General features: G+C 36.8%; 1 protein-coding gene across 3 annotated transcripts in view; it reads right to left on the bottom strand.

The window, feature by feature from the left end:
- Positions 1–21,884, bottom strand: part of LOC127809062 (outer envelope protein 80, chloroplastic) — a 38,183-nt gene that overhangs the window by 11,162 nt on the left and 5,137 nt on the right. For 2 of the 3 annotated variants that reach the window (XR_008025073.1, XM_052347780.1), the window contains exons 6-15: positions 20,684–20,777; positions 17,726–17,807; positions 17,535–17,570; positions 17,012–17,165; positions 16,797–16,937; positions 12,433–12,503; positions 12,268–12,346; positions 12,078–12,193; positions 11,759–11,906; positions 113–182 (exon numbers count right to left, since the gene is read on the bottom strand). Coding sequence is in view for 1 of the 3 variants with exons in the window: in XM_052347780.1 (XP_052203740.1) it covers positions 113–182; positions 11,759–11,906; positions 12,078–12,193; positions 12,268–12,346; positions 12,433–12,503; positions 16,797–16,937; positions 17,012–17,165; positions 17,535–17,570; positions 17,726–17,807; positions 20,684–20,777 (991 nt within the window). In the remaining 2 variants the exon portion in view is untranslated. Of the gene's footprint in view, positions 1–112; positions 183–11,758; positions 11,929–12,077; positions 12,194–12,267; positions 12,347–12,432; positions 12,504–16,796; positions 16,938–17,011; positions 17,166–17,534; positions 17,571–17,725; positions 17,808–20,683; positions 20,778–21,884 lie in introns of those variants that run through there. The other variant, XR_008025074.1, reaches the window with a different exon arrangement.

Here is a 21,884-nt window from a genome sequence, read left to right as displayed (position 1 = left end):
TATGCAGGAACTTATGCTTACTTGTTTTAAGAAATTAAGCATCTCATATCCATCATACTGAAGAATTTACACAATAACGGGAAAAGAGACTGTAAAGAGCAGCGTAATATACCAGGCACAGTAGGTCCTGAGCCAAGATCGGTTCCATAATCAGCAAAAATAGCCCCTTCTAGGGGTCCCAACTGCAAAATAGGACAGTAATATTTGAACAAATGGGTATAAATTATTGCAACTAGGATATTATCAACAAATAGTTGGCAAGGGAGAGAAAAGGAAACAACAGGAAGCCGGTAACTGGCTTTTAGCCAGCATACATCCTAATTATCTGTATGTAATTCTTGAACACCATATCCTACTTCACCAACATAATATTTACTTTTTAAAACATATATTGGGAGTCCCCAATCTGGCATTACCATCTAACTTCTCGAAGCATGAACATCTCAATTCACCTGCATAACAGTCTTCTAAGCACTGTTTTTCAATAAAAATATCAAGTAGGCAGGCGCAGTATCATGGTGCATGATAAACTGAATAGGCCATTGAGGATGACAGTGGAAGATACAAATTGTTAATAATTTCATAATATCTTTTTTTCTTTTTTGGACAGAAAGCAACACAAGCAACAACAACAACAAAAAAAGTAAAAGCACTGATAAACTACAACAAAAAAAAAAAAACCACAGAAATTCCAAAGTAGGTAGCTTAAGGCTAGTAGCTTGCCTCCAGAAAGGCTGCCTGTGAAAAGAGGTGGTCAGTGGTGAGGCTCACGCACCCACATGTGAGCCTCACCACTAACCACCTATTGTTGGCAACAAATATGTTCACCAATGCTACTAATAAAAAATACAAAAACAAATCTTATATCCTTAAATAACTGTACGTGTTGTTATTGAAATATGCAACCTGCAAACTAGACTCAGATGGCCAAAACACAATGCATCACAACAGAAATTCAAGCCGAATAACATCCAAGGGGGAATGCTCTAATGCTTAAGCTAGAGTTTGCCCAAGCTCATGGAGATGACAGACAAAAAATAAGAGCACAGGAGTTCAAGGTTCCTGAAGTCCTTAACCTACCTGAAGGCCATACTTACCTTCGTTGTACCTTTAAAGTGGAGTAACCATCGAAGAAGTTGAGGCCACCTGATGGCTAAAGCAAGTGGGAAGGACGATCCAATGATTCTAGATGGTGAGTGCTTATGTCTATCCATGAGTGATCATCATGGTCTGTGTTGTTCGCTTCATTCCCATTCAGTTAGCTAATGGTGGGTGCAAGAGAAGGTGGCATGACTAATGCTCAGTAGTGTTTGCACCCTATGGTGTTTGCCCATCATGGATATCGCCTAGGGTGTTTTCCCACCAGGGATATCTGCTAGGACTTAATCTGGCATTTTCCTCACCAGGTGATGTTCACTACCGGTCCACAATTTTTACATGTAATCAGATGCCACTTTGCCAATGTATTGGACTTCAGAAAGTAACATAGAAAAATTAATTTGCACCCTTCAATCTGATATGAGTCTGACAGAAGGCTTCTTTTACACGTGAGTTATCACTTTGTATAAAAAGTCAAGATTTAATGTGAATGTACAATATCCTTTGGAAAGAAATCACATAGATTAAGGTACAACATCCTTTATATCCTATGGCAAAAAATCTGTGTCCTATGCCAAAGAACCATATTCTTTGGCAGGGAGTCATATCCCTTGGCAGGAAATCATATCCCTTGACAGGGAATAGGGGAGGGAACAAGGGAATATTCCCTTACTCCCTTACCCTATAAGGGGAATCCTTCCATGCATGTTACAACCAGTCTACCACCAAAGTAAGATGTAAATGTTTCTTAAGAGAGGAAAATAGCGATAGGACAAGGCGGCTTGCATTTGCTCTCCATGTATCACCATTTTCTGTTTTTTATCTTGCTTTGTAATGGCCTTGTCATGTGCCAAATAACTAAGAGGAATATATTCTCAGGTAGTACGAATGGGCAGATGAAAGGTCATTCTTCTAGAAGAAAGTTACAGAGTTGTAATATTAATATTTTGAAAGCTGTAACTTTGGAAGGTAAAGGCCCTTTTGGCGCCAAATACTAGCCACAATAAGTATATAATTACTGATTGCATTCAATGTAAAAGCATAGAAGAAATTAATCAAAAATAACACTTCTGATTTCCCTCTCAATCTCTCTTCTCTCTGATTTCCCTCCCACTTCTCTGTCTTCCCTCTCCCTCTGGAATTCTTCTCATTTCCCTCTAATTTCTTAACCGGATTCTCACCAAATCAGTGAGAACTTCCTGTCAAGGATCTGACATTTTGATATCAAAGCAAGTCCTAGACCGGCAATCTCGCAAGAAGCTTCCCTTCCAATGGCAGAAGGCACCAGAATGAAGCAAATGGAGTTGCAACTGCAGATGGCTGCAACGATGGCAGAACTGCAGAATCGGATGGGATGCCTGGAGGGATCCATAGAATCAAGGATGGAAAAGAAGCTGGACAGTGTAGTTGAAAGGTTGAAGGACGATATTGGAAGTCAGATGAGGGAACAAAATAATCAAATGCGGGAACAAATGCAGCAGTTCATGCTAATGTTTGCAAGACAAAACCAGGTCAGTCTCTCTCCTGAATTTCCTCCTAGGGAGAGATCGGAACCAATATTACCTGGAAATGGGGTGGTTCAAGGGCCAACTGGGACTTCTGAAACTGAGAAGAACCAGCCAACAGGGAAACTTTTGAAGAAAGAAGACAAGGGGTGCAGACTGCCCAATTCCAGTCGAGTTTGCCCCCTACCTAAAATGGAAATCCCAGTATTTGATAGCAGAACCCTCGGTGGTGTGTGAGAAGGTGCGAGATAACATTTAGTATGTACAACATTTCGGAACAACAGAAGGTCACATTGGCCTCTGCTTACCTTAATGACAGGAGATGCCTGGTTTCAAGGTTGGATTTGGGTCAGGGACGGCTATCAATGGACAGAATTTGCAGAAAACCTATGTGAAAGATTCGGAGACAAGGGTTTGAAGGATGTTGTCAAAGAATTTAACAAGCTAAAGCAGGAAGAATCAATGCAGGCGTATCAGTCAAAGTTTGGGGAATTAAAATTACTTATGCTGAACCTTAACCCTCATCTAACTGAAGCATATTTTGTCTCAAGCTTCATCAGCGGCTTGAGCGAAGAACTGAGGGCCACGATTAAAATGTTGAGGCCAAGAACTGTAAAGGAAGCAGCAGAAAATGCTACGTTACAAGAAATAACAGTCAAGGCTTTAATAAAGAAACAACGATTGCAAGCAAAAGGGACAAGTTCAGGGGGCCTTCCAGCAAGGAAACAAGGGATATGGCAAGGAGGCAATGAAATTCAGCCCAGGGTCAAAGGGGTTGACAGCAACATCCACTAATAATCCAGCTCAAGCACAAGGAGGAAAGACTATGGAACAAAGGAGGCAGGCAGGACTATGTTTCCGTTGTGGAGACAAATACACTCCTGGGCATCAATGCAGAAAATAATTACTTTGGCTAGAAGGAGAAGAAGTACTAGAAGAGGAAGAGGAGTCGATGGTTGACCCTGAAATTGAAGGTGAGGATAATGGTGAGATATCCTTGCATCCCCTCGGGGGCCTAACCAACAGCAAAATCATTAAAGTAGAAGGGGAAGCACACGATAGCAAGTTAATAGTCCTAATTGACAGTGGGAGTACCCACAGTTTCATAGGACGGCAAAGAGGTTGGGCTGCAAACTCACAGGCACACAACCGTAACCGTAGCCAACAGCAGTAAGGTGTTAAGTAAATCAGCCTACGTGGGGTTTTGTTGGAAAATGCAAGGGGAAGAATTTGAAGCCGATCTAAGGCTGTTACAGTTAGGAGGGTGTGACATAGTGCTGGGGGTGGACTAAGATGAAGAATGTAAGCCCAATGAGTTTTGATTTCAAGAAAATGGAAGTCACATTTGATCAATATTCTAAAAATTGGCCTAAGCGGCCGCCTAGGCGCTAGTCGCCCCGAAATTGCCCTAGTCGGGCCTCCTAGGCGCCGGCCCGAGTAATCGGCCAGCTTGGGGGCCTAGGCGGCCCAAGCGGCGCCTAGTCGGCCCGCGCGCCTAGGCACCCAATTCATTGGCTTTAAATCAACCATTTTTAGGGGTTTTTTTTGCTAAATCATTAAATCGAACCTCTCAGCATCTCCCCCTCACTCTCTTCTCACCTCAACATTGTCGCCACCTCAACGTTGTCGCCTCAACGCCACCAAGCTTCATCGGCCCGCCAGTAGCTCACCGTCGTCGCTGCGTCCAGCTCCATCGTCACCGCTTCTTATCCGTCGCGTCCTCCTCGTCCTCGTTGCCTCAGCGTCGTCGTCGCCGCCCCCGTCCTCGCCGTCGAGCTCCATCTCCGCCGCGGCAAACTCCATCTCCATCGTAACCTCTCTCTCTCTCTCTGTGGTTATTGGGGCATTTGCTGCGTTTCGGTTTCTGGTTTCTGATTTTTCTTTTTTATTTTATTTTTCTTTTCTATTTATATATAATTATTAGATTTATATTTAGTTTTAATTATTAATTATATATATTCTATAATATTTCCAAGAAATCCACGTAGCTGCTTGCTTATAGTATTGATTGTATGACTAAATTAAAATGTTTATCCACTATTGAGATGTGGCTGTGGTTTGGATATATTATTATATAATATATGTGTAAGATTGAAAACAGAAAATTATATGAGGTTATTAGTTATTTTGGAAAATAACTTATGTTTTCATTATATTATAAAACATAAATTATTTTGCTATTTTATTGTTTTAATTTGAATCATTTGATTATTTTGCAGCCATGATATGTTATTGTTATTTTGAATATTAAGTGAGGTTATTGATTATATATAGGTTTCTATTGCAAGTTTTTTTGATTAAATTAAAAATTTCAGATGGGAGTCGAAGTACTAGAGCATCGTCTGATGCAACTTCGGTTTTTAAAAGAAAGTCCAATGATATTAGATAGGAGTATGGAATGTTAATTGATTTGGAGAATATGGATAAAGTTATGTCTAGTGGAGTTTACAAAATAAAAGAACACATAGGCCACATTTCCGGAAATGTTTCTGCATGTCCAAAATCTTCTCCAGATGATAAAGCCAAATGCAAGAATGCTATTGCCGAGGCAAAGAGTAAGAAGAAGAATAAGGAGGAGGAAGATTTGATGAGATCTTCTGTTAATATTTCTGAAGAGATGGATGATGAAGATGAATTGCAAGAGTTAGGTAGCAAAAAAACACCTCATACTCTTGGCCCTATGGATAAGTTTGCAATCTCCATTAGTCCTAAAACTTGTTTGACAAAAATGTAGCAAAATATCAATGAAGCACTCTTTAAAGAAAGAACACAAACTATTCGTGAGTATTGTGCTAGATGGGTGTATAAAGCTAGTATTCCTTTCAATGCTATAGATCATGATAGCTTCAAATTGTTTGTTGAGGCAGTTGGTTAATTTGGCCCGAGCCTCAAACCTCCCAGTCAATACTAGTTGAGAGAACCGTTGTTAAAGGGAGAAATGGATAAAACTAAAGAAACATGAAGAAGAGTGGGCACGAAATGGGTGCTCCATTATGACAGATACTTGGACAGACAGAAAAATGAGGAGCATCCTAAACCTATGTGTTAATTCTAATGCAAGTTTTTTTTTTTTTTGTCTTTCAGAGAGTCTTCAAACAAAGCACATATAAGTGAACTCATTTTTTAGTATGTGGACAAGTGCATTGAGCAAGTTGGCCCACAAAATGTCATCCGAGTAGTAACAGACAATGCTGCCAACAATATAGGAGCGGCAAAATTATTGAAGTTCAAGAGACCAAATATCTTTTGAACATCATGTGCTACTCACACTATCAATTTGATGCTTGAAAGTATAGGAAAACTACCAAAGTTTTAAAAAGTCATTGATCAGGCCAAGAGTTTGACAATCTTCATTTATGCACACCATAAGACCTTGTCCTTAATGAGATCATTTATAAAGAAGAGGGATATTGTGAGACCGGGAGTCACTAGATTCGCTTCTTCTTTCCTTACTTTGCAAAGTTTGATGGAGGAAAAAGCTCAAATGAGGACAATGTTTACTAGCTCTGAATGGGAGGAATGCAAATGGTCAAAGACTGTTAAAGGGAAAGCAACATATGCTACTGTGATGAGCATTACTTTTTGGAATGGTGTGAATTTATGCCTTAAGGTTTTTGTGCCTTTGGTGAAAGTGCTTCGAATTGTTGATACAGATAAAAAGCATTCTATGGGCTTTTTATATGGAGAAATTAAGCATGCAAAGGAAGCTATTAAGGAGGCTCTAAATAATATTGAGAAAAACTATCAGCCTATTATAGAGATTATTGAAGCAAGGGTGAAAGATAGGCTAGATAGTTCATTACATTTTGCGGCTTACCTTTGAATCCCTATTACTTTTTTAAGGATATGGATATAAAACTTGATCATGAAGTCATGGATGGATTTTTTAACTGTGGAGATGTTTTATGATGCCGATGGTGAATTGCAAGGTCATGTTGTAAATATTGAGTTGCCAAAATATACTCATAAAGAAGGAACTTTTGGAAAATCGTGGGCAACTCAAGGGTGTGCAGAAAATGATGACAATTATAATCCAGGTATAAAATTTATTTAATCATTTTCTTAGTTCCACACTCCAAACTTGCAACGAATGACGATAAAGATCCTTTCGTTAACCAGTAGTTCGTCTGGTTGTGGAAGAAATTTGAGCACTTTTGAAGGGATTAGTGTATACTTTACAACATTTTTAATACTTTAATTTCATCATCCCTATCATTTAAAGACTTAAAGTGATATTACTTTTATTTTATTTATGTAGATACATACGAAGAAAAGAAATAGACTGGATGTGCATCGATTGAACAATCTTGTCTATGTCCAATTTAATGCCAAACCGATGAACAAGCAAAAGAGGGAGAAGGAAAGGAATGTTGATGTGCTACTTGCTAGTGATGCCAGCAATGCACAAGGATGGATTGTTGAAGGAGGAGATGATGAAGAAATTGATCTTAGTACGGGGCTTACTTGGGAAGTGGTTGGTGAAGCATCTGGAGCAGACGAGATGCTTCAACCTTGAAGAAGTTCTAGAATGAGAGAGCTTCATGAAGATGATTTCCAATCAGAAGAAGAAGAAGAAGATGAGCAAGAGCTCAATAAATTTGATTTTGAGTCTGATGAAGATCATGTATTAGAAGAATATGGAGAGGAAAAAGTCCAATTAGATAGTTAGATACTTAGATTCTTCAAGTATGGTTTACGTTGCATTATTGTTGCTTTTGTCTTATTAAATCTAGAACTGATCTACAACAATTTGTTTTCTCATGCTTAATTCTATATTTCACTTGTCATTCCATTATTGTTGTATTATTGGTTTATAATACATTATTAATGCTTTTCAACTTTGATTCAATTGAAAATAACATCAAATTACATCACAAAGTTTAAAAAACAAAAAACAAAAAAAAACAGTTTTCCTAGGCCCCGCCTAGGCGCCCAACTAGCACCTAACACCTTTTAGAACACTACATTTGATAAAGACGTCAAGACGCTGACTCTTATAGGCAGTATAGAGGCTGGAGTTTGCAAGATGATTACTGGAAAAAGGCTACAGAAAATGCTGGAAAACAAACCATCTCAAGTGGCACAGTTGTTTTCTGTGTATGCCAAGGATAATTGGGAGGAAAACACGAAACAACTGTTTTCTCAAGTGGCACACTGCTAGTTGAATTTAAGGACCTGTTTGAGGAACCCAGCACCTTGCTACCAAAAAGACCCCTTCATCATGCTATCACTCTTAAACCTAACACCGAGCCAATCAACATAAGATCCTATCGATACCCACATAACCAGAAAATTGAAATTGAAGCCATGGTTAAAGACATGCTCCAGCAATCCATCATAAGACCCAGCCACAGCCCATTTGCCTCACTTGTATTACTCGTTAAGAAAAAAGATGGGTCTTGGTGATTTTGTGTCGACTACTGCCAACTCAATTTGGTAATAGTCAAGGATAAATTCCTTATACCTATCATCGAAGACCTATTGGATGAGTTAAAGGATGCCAAAAAAAATTCCAAATTAGACCTCAGTTCGGGATACCACCAAATTAGAATGCGGCCTAAGGATATCCCCAAAACTGCATTCCAAACACCATGGACATTTTGAATTTATGATGATGTCCTTCGGCCTTACCAATGCCCCAGCCCCAGAACCAGTAGCTATCCTGGACAAAAGAATTCTTTACAAACAGGGTGCTCCCCTAACTCAAGTATTGGTCAAATGGGCACACCTGCACCCGGATAACAACACATGGAAATACTTGCCAGACCTAACTCAACAGTTTTCTCAAGCAACCCAACTTCTCGGGAGGGCGGGGTGGGAATTGTCATATACCTAATAACTAAGGGGAATATATTCTCATGTAGTAGGAATGGGTAGATGAAATGTCATTATTCTAAAAGGAAGCTAGAGAGTTGCAATATTAATATTTTGAAAGCTGTAACTTTGGAAAGTGGAGGCCCTTTTGGCGCCAAATACTAGCCACAATCAATATATAATTACTGATTGCATTCAGTGTGAAAGCATAGAAGAAATTAATCAAAAATAACACTTCTGACTTCCCTCTCAATCTCTCTCTCTCTCTGATTTCCCTCCCACTTCTCTGTCTTCCTTCTCCCTCTGGAATTCTTCTCATTTCCCTCTAATTTCTTAACCGGATTCTCACCAAATCAGTGAAAACTTCCTGTCAAATTCAAGGATCTAGCAGGCCTCTTCTCATTTCTGTAAGCTCTTTCTTAGTACATTTTGTTGAGATTAAAAATAACAATATAAAAGATAAAGTTTTATCTACAAGCTTAACAATCTAACATATTTTTCTCATTTTTGTACTATTTTGAGTAGTTTTCATATAGTTTTCCAAAATTCCTTTTTTCTATAATTTCTTCTCTATTCTTTGTTACTTTTCTACTTTCAACAACATTACAACCTCCCCCGTGCCCCCTCCCCCTCTTTTTAAAGCTTGTAACGAGCCTGCATGAGGGGAAATTCATCCCTTCCTAGGAGGATTTAATCCCTTTGGCAGGGAGCTCCAAAGCAAGTTGATTTCCTGCTAAGCTACCTGCGACCACAGCAGAAAGTTACCATGCGTAATGCCTAGGGAGACTCTCCCATGCTTGTGTCCAAGTTTGCCCAAGCTTATGGAGATAACATCAAAAAATAAGAGGGAAGTTCAAGGTTCCTAACGTGCGTACCTCCTTGATGACCATACGAGTCACCTTTATACTATCAAGTGTAGTAACTGTCGTGGATGTTGATGCTACCTAATGATCAAAACTAATGGGAAGAGTGATCCCATGATTCCAGGTAGTGGGGTGTCCATGCCTTATCCACATGCAACCATCACAATCTTCGTCGAACAATTGGCCAATGGTGGGTATCCACAGAAGAACATGACATGATTGATGGTCAGTAGTATTTGCACCTTAGGGTGTTTTCCCCTCAAAAATATTACCTAGGGTGTTTTTCCGTCAAGGATATCTACTGGGACTTCATCTAACAAGTCCCTTGCCCATGTGGCAGTTCTCCCTTTTCTTTGCCCCCTCACTCAAAAATCTTTGAATTCTTACCTTGATGATAATAACAAAAGGGTAAATAAATATTCCCATTCCTTGATTCCCTATTCTCTATCGTAGGATAAATATTTCTTGCCAAAGGACATATAAGATATTGAACCTTCACCTATATGATTTCCTACCAAAGGATATTGTACCTTCATGTCAATCCTCACTTTCAAACAATGTGATGACTCAAATGCTTAAAAAGTTAATGGTAAACTCATATCACATTGAAAGGTACAGACAAATTTTTCCATCATAAAATCTAGTACCAGGCTAAAAGAGGTGAGAAGCATCCAATGCAAGTAAAAATTATGGAAAAGTAACAAACAACCACATGGGTAACAAACACGCCAAGTCCAACAAATGTCGAACACTATTGACCACTAACTATGCCAACTTCTCTTGTGGACATCTGCCATTTGCTAATTGAATCAGAATGAAGCAGTTAACAGAGATCATGGTGGTCACTCGTGGACAGGACATAAGGACCCATTACCTAAGATAATGAGATTATCCTTCCCATTAGGTTCAATAATCATGCAGCATCAACATCCATGACAGTTACTACACTTAACGGTATAAAGATGACACATATGGCCATCAAGGAGGCATGCCCTTCAGAAACCTTGAACTCCCTTGCTCTTATATTTTTATTGTTTGTCTCTATAATCTTGGGCAAACTCTAACTTAAGCATTGAAGAGTTTGCCCCCACAAAGTGATTTTCAACTGTGACCGCAGGTAGCTTGACCATCAGCACACAACTCGAGGTGTCATGTTTCTACTCTCCAAGTCTAGTCAGCAGGTTGCATATTACAGCAGCAATAGTATATTTGCTTTTTCAATCCACTTTGCATCCATATTCATATGAGTGCTTCTTAGCTTTAGGTAAAATCTCCAACCACAATTAAGTTTTTGAGTAAAGAACTAAAAGTACAAAATGAACGTCTACTTTTATTCAAGCAATAGATGCGTGATGAGAAAGGTGAATAGGCTCTTTATTATATTTCCCTAGTTGCCTTTCACTTTTCAACAAAATCAAACTTCTTCCCCCATGAGTTCCAGCCAACCCAACGCCAGCAGAAATCACAATTTTGACAGCAGCCTCATCCTAGCACAACCTAAATCGCAACCCAGCAAAAATATTCATACTTTTTTTTTTCCAGAATGTTAAGAGTTCATATTATGATTACTATGGATTGAATGGTCACTTCATTTTAGATTAGTGTACTATCAGTCATAGAAATACGGTGCTTCATAGCATAGGATCAAATATTATGACACGCAGGATATATAATGTTCATAGATAGCTGTATGGATTGGATGAAAAATTGGGAATAGATGGCATGCATAATTCATTAGGAAATATATTAAGACTACTAATCATCATCCATCTCACCTTCCTAAATTCTGCCAACTCTCATTTTCTAGAATCCACTTGCTCTAAGCATTAATTTTCACCAACTATCATAAAGCACCTAAAATCACAGATAGCATGCAAGACAAAGTTGTGTTAACTTTAAAATTGGTTAAGCCCATCCAGCCGGTAACGTAGTTTCTGCAACCCCTTTACTCTCCCTTTTATCAAATACTTTATCCACAATAATTTAGAAATTACTTCTTGTAAACCTCTATATGATAGAGGCAACAAGCAAGCAATACCATCATGGAGTTTGAGGAATAGACAGCCTTAATGGTGGGATCCTTGACCACCCAGCTGGCAGGATGCATCCATGGTTTGAACCCCAGACCTCCACATTGGATGGAGCAAATTTAACCCCCATAACAATTCACAATTTGTGTCTTAAATTTACCCAGAATTAAAACACTTAGATACTTGCATATAACTCTTTAACTATTACCTGATCCTATATTTCCCATCAAAATACTTCTCAAACTTGCCCAACTTAATCCAAGATTTCAATATTATTATGTGGCAGTTTTAATTGTTGAAGCCATGCCACATAGTTTGAGGTACTGGTTGAAAGAAAAGGAAAAACCGACAAAAGAAAAAGAAAGTTGTACTCAACATGCAACAAAATCAAGTGACCGCAACCCCAAATCAACACGTTTATGAAAGATATTTAATTATAATCACATACTAGTGGAAATGCGATTTCTCCAGAGCCAACGGCATAAGACCGCCCTGACCCAACTGCACCTTCTTCATAACCTCTCACACTGTTAGTCCCTCCAATCGCAAATGCCTCGTGTGGGGAGAAATTGCCAACCACATGGCCTCCAGATACACTGAGTAGCAGTACAAAACAATCTGAGTCAATACAACTTCCTTATGAGAACAAGCGAAGTAGGAAGCCAATGAAAGTAACAAGCTGCTTGATTTATCTTCTGAATACCTACATTCTTTTTCATGTATAAAAATTAGCAAGACAAGATTCGAATATTATCATGGTCTCTTACCTCAAAAGAAAGCGAGCAGGACCAATATCTAAACCCTTCCTTGCACGAGCATTCACTCGGTTAAAAAATAACCATTCAGGCAACACAGGAAGTCCTTGCTCCATGTTGAACACAAACTGCAAAATTGATTATGATGATTGGCCACAGATGTAATCAGAAAAATACAATCAGCAGATTATGGACAACTAACCATTGAGGACCCAGGGTCACCAGAACCAGTGTAAACACACTCAAATTTAGCAAGCAATGTATCATCATGAGTATTGCCACTGCAATGAGATGTGCAACAAACACATTAGTCTTGGTAGTCAACTTCAAAATGTTTCCAATTCTCAAAGCGTAAAAAGATCCATACCTTGAAGTAAGAGGGCTACTGAAGAAGTCCTTAATAATGGGGTTACCTTTATCATCACGAGCTCCAGCATGCTGAAAAGATGATGAAGTAGAAATACAATCAGAAAACCATGCACAGATATTACAAGGCTAAAGCGTTTACCCCCATCCAATTTATACCAGAATTTACACTTTGGTCCCTCATTTTTCAATTCCTTAGAAAAATTTCTATGCGTATGCTATTTGCAGATGACTTTATCTCACTATATGAGACAAAAGAAAGGTCAATACTAAGCATGAGATGTGGAGAAACACTTTAGAATCTAAAGATTTTAAGTTAAGCAGTCTGAAAACCAAATATATAGAATGTAAGTTTAATACAAATATAATTTGTGGATGAACAAAGAACCTCGTGAACTCCTTTTTTCTAGTTCACTAATTAAAACATATATAAAAGTTCAAGGATACAACAACCATGATTAAATATTCAAGCACCAAAATGAAATTCAGGTAAAATTTCAATGGTGGAAAGAACCATTAAGATTGCGTGAGAAGTGGAGAACACACCAATTTCAAGTCATATGATATGACAACCACAAACCTAACTTCCATCTAATTTTAAGTACAATTATAAACTAATGGATTTGGCATTAGAACTTACGCATAACTTACAAGTAAACATTCTTAGAGCTGAAAATCAAAGAACCAAATGAAATATCGATATAAATTTGGTGGAGAAAAACAAAAATTAATTAGTCAGACTGGTGTCAGGGCTTAAGTCTTGAACCTAGGGTTTCAAATGCAGAAATGAGAAGTATGGAAGAAAGAAACAGAGAAGAGAATTGAGAGAGAATTTGAGAAACTGTATTGAATTCTTGTTAATTCTCAATACAAGTTGGTTAGCTTTACATATGGCTAACCAACAACAGTTATAGATCAGTTATAGGATGTAAGTGATTATTTGCAGAAAAATAATCTGGCTACAACTGGTCCACATGATAAGCCCTACATCTCCTATGAGCTTGACAACTGGGTGTAAATAGCTCAAAGAAAATGTAAATGAATCACGTCCAAACCTGATTACTGAAATTTGATGTCTGTTAGCCATCCATCTATCCAAGCCTAAACTTAAATAAGAAAGACCCACTTATCATAATTCATTCTGCAAATCCTATTGAATTCCATCCATCTACATTTGACTGGGTCAAAACAAACCTGATCCAGTGAAGTCACACAATAAAGTCTATGCATCATATAACTTTGGGAAAATTACACTGACGCCCTGAGATTTGGTGAAATTCATGGGACACCCCCTCAAATTTTAAGAAATTATAACAAACTCCTTCGAGGTTAAAATTTTGGGAACAATTTAGTCCCTCCCTCCCTCTCCAGTGCCAGCTGCAACCCAGCAGCCATCGCTGGGTTGTTGCTCAGGATGGACCCTCTATCTCTCTTCTACTTTTATAATACAACAAAAAAAAATACAAAAAGATTTTTGGTGGTGGCCAGAAATGTTCAGTGCTGGGCTCAACAAATCCAATAATGAACATTGCTGGGTGCTAGACTGAGTTCAATTGAACCCGACACCATTCTTGGGGTGTCCATTAAATGTCAACAAAACTCAGGGTGTCAGCATAATCTACCCATTTTTTTAACACCCCATGTCGTCGCAAGAGACACAATGAGTGAGGATAATTGCCAATGTTACTTATGTGATGTATTAAAAAGGTAACAAGACGTTTTACAGCTTAAACAAGGGGAATAAAGCTAGGGACCAGCTGTATAGTCAACAGAATAGTATGGAAATACAGAAATGAGTCCTGTTGCGAATGGGGGATTTTTGTGGAAACAATGTCGGAATTAAACCCTGATTGGCAAATAATGGTTGGGAGATACAAGACATTTTAATAATTATGCACGGGTTCAGAAGAAATAGAATCAAATTAAAGTTGTCCAAGTGTATTATTCATATATGCTTGGACCATAACCAAGCAAATAGAATGAGATAAAGTTCTAGGAGTGAAAAAAGAAAGATAATGGAAAGTTAATGGTATATAGCAGAAAATCATGTTAAAATGTGTCAAACTTGAAATTTTCTATACAAGATGTGGAAACCTTGTGTAATTTGCCATTTTAGACAGCTTTTATACTTCTTTCTCCCCATTGTGGGCATCAATACGAGAAAGAAAAAAGAGTTTAGGTGACCTTTGTTTCTTTGCATGTGTTAGATTCCATGCTTTGGAGGTATGTGCTTCTCAGTTAGATGTGGAATTAAAAGGGGGGAAACATTGATTATTGCCAAATTGTACAAAATAGTGAGAATATGTGAAGATCTAAAACAGCCGACTAGTTGTAGGTTGATTTTCACACATATGTGGTGTATCTTGGTTCGGTTGAATGAGAGAATAAGGGGAAATTTCTGTTCTTGCTTTAAAAACCCAAAACAGTTTAATGCAGGCAAATTCTGACTAGATGAAATTTGTATGTATAAAATAGTTGGAGATCTGTGTTGTTTTGAAGTAACGGAGTAAAAAGCAACTAACAAACATGGAATTTGGGTTAGTGGAACCACACCAATGAGTAATAAGTAAGAACAGCCAACTAATTTCTTGTAAAGGGTAAGAATCTCTTGCAAATGCATTATTTTTACACACAATGTGATGTCTTATGTATTCATGTGGTTTCTCTACAATGTCATGCATGTAGAAGAAGTTGATTTTAGCCTTATTTTTACAAAAATGTACGCAGATCCTATCCTATGCCCTGTAATGTAACTGTTATGGAAAATTTTGTTTGCAGACCTTATCAGATGACTGCATTTGTAAGCATGAGATTCATGGAATACATGTACATTGCATTGCCTGTTGATTTTCACTTAGCTAAGGAGCTCACCACATATTTCAAAATATTGGCCTTCGATTGGCAGATGATGCTACGCTTAGAAGAAAATGCTCAAAGAAAATATTTTGGAATATATGTTTTACTTATGAGGATTTTAGAAATTTTGGCTGTAACAAATGTTTTGTATAACTCTTGTGGATAACGATTCATAACGTGTAATAGTCATAGCCAAGATATGTAAATTCGGGTTCATGTTTGTAGTTGTATAGTCATGTACAAGTGAAGTGAATTAGGAACTTGTGACGTGTTCTAAAAGGCTTGCGAATCTGGTGGCAGGGAAGTCAAACACATTGTTATTTTGATGAACCTGTCAATGCATTTATACAATCGAAGTTCTTTATGCTAGTTACAGGGTTCACGTGATATAGCATGAATTGTGGCTTGGGATTCCAAATTGAAAATTAGTAGAATAGGTGACACTAGCCAAAGATGGAAATGGATATCACCTAGATGTATATGCTACATGGAGTTTAGTTAAATTCCTTAAAGATAATATAAGTTGCATGATAGCATAAATGTGGCCTTAGTTATAGGAAGAAGTGCAGGTCACCATCACACCCACCCTTAACTTGTAGCTAGTAAATTGAGTGTTGAATTATTTTAGTAAGACGATATACTCCAGGTTTATGCAAGAAGAAAATGGGTAAGGGAATTCTATTAATAAAGGAACCTCCAAGCATTAAAAGGGGTGATTAAGGATATAGGTATAATTATAAGTCATGAAAGCTTCCGCATTATGTTAGGAAGTCTCATAAGCCGCAAAATAATTCAGAAATGTAAGTTATGGGGTTGTGCTAGGTTAAATAAAATATTACCACCCAGCATAGGAGTTAGAATCCCTTGTGATTTCTGGTAGAAGGGTCGCAAGATTGGGCCTAGTGCAAGGGGTCCAACAAATTTCATCAAATGAACTACAGTAGCAATTTACATTTTTAAAACTTGAGATGCTTCTATTTGAATCAAAATTAGCATTAAATCCAAATCCTTTATTGAAGTCAACTTAAAAAAACAACCACGAAGCCTACATTGCCTTCACATTCAACATCAGAACTCAATATGCGTATAATATTTAAGTTTGCAAGCTCAGCCTCTGCACCGCCCAAAATCAAAAATAACAGAAAACTAAAAACTTGCAACAATTGTCCGACACTAGATATGTTGCTAGACATCCAAAACAAGTAATGTGCAAAATATCTTGTGTGGGACAAAATCCCAACATGTGAACTGTGGACCAGAAGTCAAACATGAAAAGTTTGGCAAGTGTCAAACCATCAGCCTTCGTAGACTCATTATTTACAAATAAGATCATCACTCCATCATAAACAGAGGTTAATATCACCCTGTACGAACTACAATGCTAATACAAATCTTTTTCTGCTTTCTCCTCTCAAATATGTTACCCAAAAATCAAAACATCAAAGAAACAGAATGGCGGTAGCAAACACAAATATTAAGCCTAAGATAGCACAGAATTAATGCAAATACCTGGAAAATAAGTCCTGCTGTTCCACTCCACTTTGGTCTGAATGGGCGGCTGAACTCAATGCCTGCTGTTACCCGGCTTATGGTCAGGCTACTATTGTCAGGTTGGTTTCCATGAACAAGTGTGCCTGGCATCCTTGAATTCTAATGCACAAACCCAATATCAATCTGTTCCACATATATCATAGTAAGATAAATGTAAGATTATCTCAAAATACCTGAATCATGACTGATCTTGATGTTCGTTTATCATCTCCTTCAATCCATGGGTCTGTGTAGTTTATGCGGAATATTGAGTCAATTTGACCTCTCTCTAATGACACATTGAGTTTTTGGTTTCTCCCAAAAACATTTCTATGTGAATATGCAAAGCTGCAGTCAAAAAATAAAGATATATAAGAATCGCAATCACAGGTACATAAATTTAAAAGTGCACGATGCTATGACCAGAAAAACAGATAAATACATGTGTGAGACATGTATAACAAATGCACAAACTATATAAATTGAGATTTTCTTTGTCCTTTGTAATGTAAGGTAAGTAATTATAACTCTTAGTTTTTTTTGTTTTTTTTTTGGGCTAAGAATTCTAATTCTTAGTTGACTTTGCAACAAAGCAACAAACCAAGTTGATTTTGTCCACAAATGGAACAGATAGCCAACCTTGAGAGAGAGCACAAAGAGTAATGAAAAAGACAAGCAAGAACCTAAAACTAGAGTAACACAAAGAAATAATCTTACCTTCCGATTAGTCCTGATAGAGGGCCACTTGTTATCCTATAAATGGAAAAATAAGGAAGTAAATATTGTTACATACACCACTAAAAGTAGAATTTTGCTTCACATGAGCAGAAAAAGCTTAAATTATAAGGTAACTAGAGAAGCAATTTTGTTGACAGTTTATCCATACATTAGCCCTCAATATCACATACCCACTTGAAATCCCCCCACCAGCAGAGAAGCCTCCACTTACACGCTCGACAACATTCATTGTCAAATCAACCTTACCAGTATCTGCAGAAGACTTCAGCTTTAAAAGACCAGTACAATATTATATACATAAACATACATAGGAACGCATGTGTAAATATAATTTAAGGGGCATATATATTTTTAAAATGATGTGTTCAAACACACTTCTCTATACTCATATCATAGCTTGGACATTGACTCAAATCACAACTTGAAGAAAATAACTTGGAAATGAATGAGGAAAATCAAGACAGCAAAAATTAACACCTATCAATCATCCTCCAAGTTGCTCATTCACTAACTCTAAAGGCTAAGGGACATTTGGTTATAGTTCCAAAATTTATTTTCTAGTTTTGAAACTAAATAAACTTGAGAAATTTTGTGTTACTTTTTCTTAAACAAGTATAAGAAAAGAGATTTTCCCACATCGGAAAACCATACCAAAAAAAAAAGACCAAAAAAACTCTTTATAGCACGCAATAATAAAGAAAAAGGCAAATACAACTCATGAAGTAAGAAAAATTCCTCCATAACACACCAAAATAGGGGAATTGGCATAGTTCCCTTAAGATTGAAACACTCTGGCATAAAAAAAAAAAAGAATGGAAACACTCTCTCAATGCCCTCAAAATCTCCCGAAATTCCTTCACTTTCACTTCACACCAAGTTTGCAACATCACCCAAATAGGAATGATCCACCAAACACAAATTTGTCAGACAAGCCCATTTCCCCCAAAAATTGATCCTGGCATCACCAACTACACATAAAATAGTACAGAAAAAAATTGTTCCAAGTATCACAAACAACTGTGCAATGGAAAAGGAAACTATCAAATGGCTCAACATCCCTTTTACAGAAATAGCACCAATTATCCACAACCTGACCATGCTTCTTTAAATTATCAAATGCATAAATGGAACCAAGTAAGCTTGTCCAAACACAAAAGGCCATTCCAAGAGGAGATTTTAACCTCCACAAGAACAAGTCACTCTAAACTTGAGAGAATTGGATTGTTAAAATTCTGTAGCAAACACACTAATTTTGAGAAACAACAAACTTGTTCCTATTGGTCATGATCAATATAGAAAATGAGAATGAAAAAATGGTGTTTTTCTTTATTCTCATTTTTTTTTTAGCTGAGCGACAATGGTATTTTCAAATTGTTACCTTATATTTTGTTTGGAAAACAATGACACTGAAGAAAACAAAAGCATGGGAATCTTAACCAAACAAACCTTAATTTCTTTTGTCTTCGTAAATAGTATTTTCCAAAGAAAATTTAGGACTGACATACATCTTTTACAATATATGAAATATGAAGAGAACATTTCTTACTGTTTCAAGAAACAGCATCTTAAAAAGTGCTTGAACCACCCCTTACAGCAAGGTCTAAGACAGGTAGTAAGTGAATACCAAAGTATTCATCTACGAGATGAAAGAGATCAAATTTTCTTTCCATGTGTTGTTTCAGTTAGCTCAAAAACAAAGTTATTTCAAAACCCTTTCAAAACGTGGGGGAAACAATAAAGAATTGTAAAAGTGTTAAATTGTTTAAAAACAGAAAGTCAAGTTTACATAAATGCTTGTACAAGCAACAAATTGCTAAAACATTCCCACATGTATAGGAGGTCCTTGGTAAAACATGGGTAATTATCTATACCAACATTAAGAATAAAGTTAACCATAGGCCAACGAATGCAAAGAAAACTTTGGATAGAGATTTTTACTTGGTTAGCTGCAGAAGAGGGTTACAAAATAATCAAAACTGTCAGTAGCAAGGACAATATATATACATACAACATCACAATATTAACATGAGAAAAGATTACTCACATGTATCAACAAAGAAACAATAACATTTTAAATATATCCACTACATTTTCTCTGACATTTTAATATGTTCGTTAAGACAAATTTTTGTTGCCAAATTTTTTATTTCTCAAGATATTTCGAAGTGTTTCATGTTTCAGTGTGCTCTGATAGTTTTTACAGCAACAATGTTGGGCAATAAAGCACCGTGTACTATGAGCGTAATGGAAACGAGAATATTACAATGGATGTGCAGCCATACAAGAAAAAGATAAAATTATAAATGAGGTTATTCGTAATAAGGTTGGAGTAGCTCCCATTTAAGAAAAGATGGTGCGTGAAAAGAAAACCAATAGAGACTCATGTGCAAAGAGTGAATGGAAAGGTATGAGTTAATTAGCAACTAGCAAAAGAGGTAGAAGTAGATCGAGAAAAACTTGGCAGGAGACTCTTTAAGTATGATATGGGTTATAAGGACTTTACAAAAGATATAGCTATAGATAGAAATGATTGGCAAGCTAAACTTCATGTGGCTAACCCCACCTAATAGGATTAAAGCTTGATGTGTTGTTGTCATTAGGGTTTCAAATTTCTCGTAAGTTTTTTTATGGCTAAGTGAAGGATGAATGCAAAAAGTCATCTTAAGGGGTGAATCCTGTTTTAAAAGGAAAAAAAAAAAAAAAAAAAGCCATTGAGGGCCACACCTTGTATAAAAGAATAGGCAAGAAAATAGGAGATTGTTCATTGGATTTCCTATCATTTTCTTGGGAAAAGGAAACATTTCATTCATTTCAAAGGAAATGAAACAAAACTTTGTTTCTTGGGGAGAGGTAGTAGGCAAATATCAAAGTATTTATAACATATACACAACATCCCAATATTTTCATGTTAACATACAAGCATTTACACTTATTTGGGAATTGAAATTTTTGAACTTGATAAGAGTAAATGGAGAAAAAACATATCAATGCAGCTAAAGCCAAGTGTAGAAATGGGTTACAATTCTGTGTATCCGTAGCAAAATGTATTCTATGTGTTCACATACATGCATCCTAGCACATAACAATCTCATGTATAAAAGCATCATAATTTTGCATATATATGTTACCTCCAGCAGGCTGTGGAACAATACTAACATCTTCCATGATACCCATTGTTAACACAGTATCGACATCCCTTTTCCCTTGAAGCATGCTGTAAACCTGCATAAGATATTCAATTGCCAAAACTATAAATTCGCTTCATATGCATAACCACATTCTCAAACTAATGCAAATCGAGATGACAGTTGAAGTGAAGAAAACATTAGCACCAACAAACAGAAATAACACATCATCCAAATTTGAACTGGGAAACTAACATAACAAAGAAGAAAATTTTGTTTAGACATACAGGAAGTCAATAAGAACGGCTATCCCTTTTTATTTGCATACCTATGCACTAGACTGTACCCCACAACTTATCAAGTATCAGTATGTTGCTCAGGCACAAAAACAAACACAAATGTAATGAATTTAAAATAAAATAAAAAAAGCCATGCCCAAACAAAAATGCCATGTGGCATATGCAAGCAGGTATCAACTTGTAAACATACATGCACAGACACATTATGCTGTTTGCAAAAGTGCCTCATACAATGTTTGAGCTGTGTGGCTGCTGAGCATGCAATGGAAGCTTTTCACCTGGAATAACCATTTCAGGCTTTAATATGATTGCATAGAGGATATAGATTTTGTTTTTGCCCTTCTCTTTTGTCCATGGTGCTAGCCCCTTGGTACCTCTATCAAGAAACGTATATTACTGATAAAAAAAGGCCAACTAATATTAAAATTGGTAAACAAGAAAAGAGTAATCCACTCTTTTACTTTATAGTTACACAAATTTTCAACTCAGGTACCAAGCCCATGAAATTGTCAAACCAGACATAAATAGAATGAACTGAAAAAAAGTATTTAAATCGTCTTCATAGTTCAACTATGGCACTAAATCAAAAGAAATCTCTAGGAATGCATAAAATATTTGGAAAAAAAAAATCATAGAATGAACTGAAACAATAACATTATAAGTAGCATTGCTACCACAGCCACTGATAGAGAAAATTGTTGAAATTGTATGTGTTAACTAATTCTGTACCTCAAATTCATATCATAAGCAGTGAAATGGTTTAAAATACATAAATATTTGACCACTGAGTTATTTTTAAAATGAACAATTTCATAGATATTCAAAATTAAAAAATTTATTCAGAGGGTTCAGCACTAAGGATGCAAAACTTTTTCTACCATAAAATTAAGAATAATTTTAGTCAG

Source organism: Diospyros lotus, chromosome 1 (genome assembly GCF_014633365.1).
Source record: "Diospyros lotus cultivar Yz01 chromosome 1, ASM1463336v1, whole genome shotgun sequence".
In the NCBI taxonomy this organism is placed as follows: domain Eukaryota; kingdom Viridiplantae; phylum Streptophyta; class Magnoliopsida; order Ericales; family Ebenaceae; genus Diospyros; species Diospyros lotus.
Note: the sequence above shows the minus strand (reverse complement) of the source record. Positions and strands in the feature narration are given on the sequence as shown.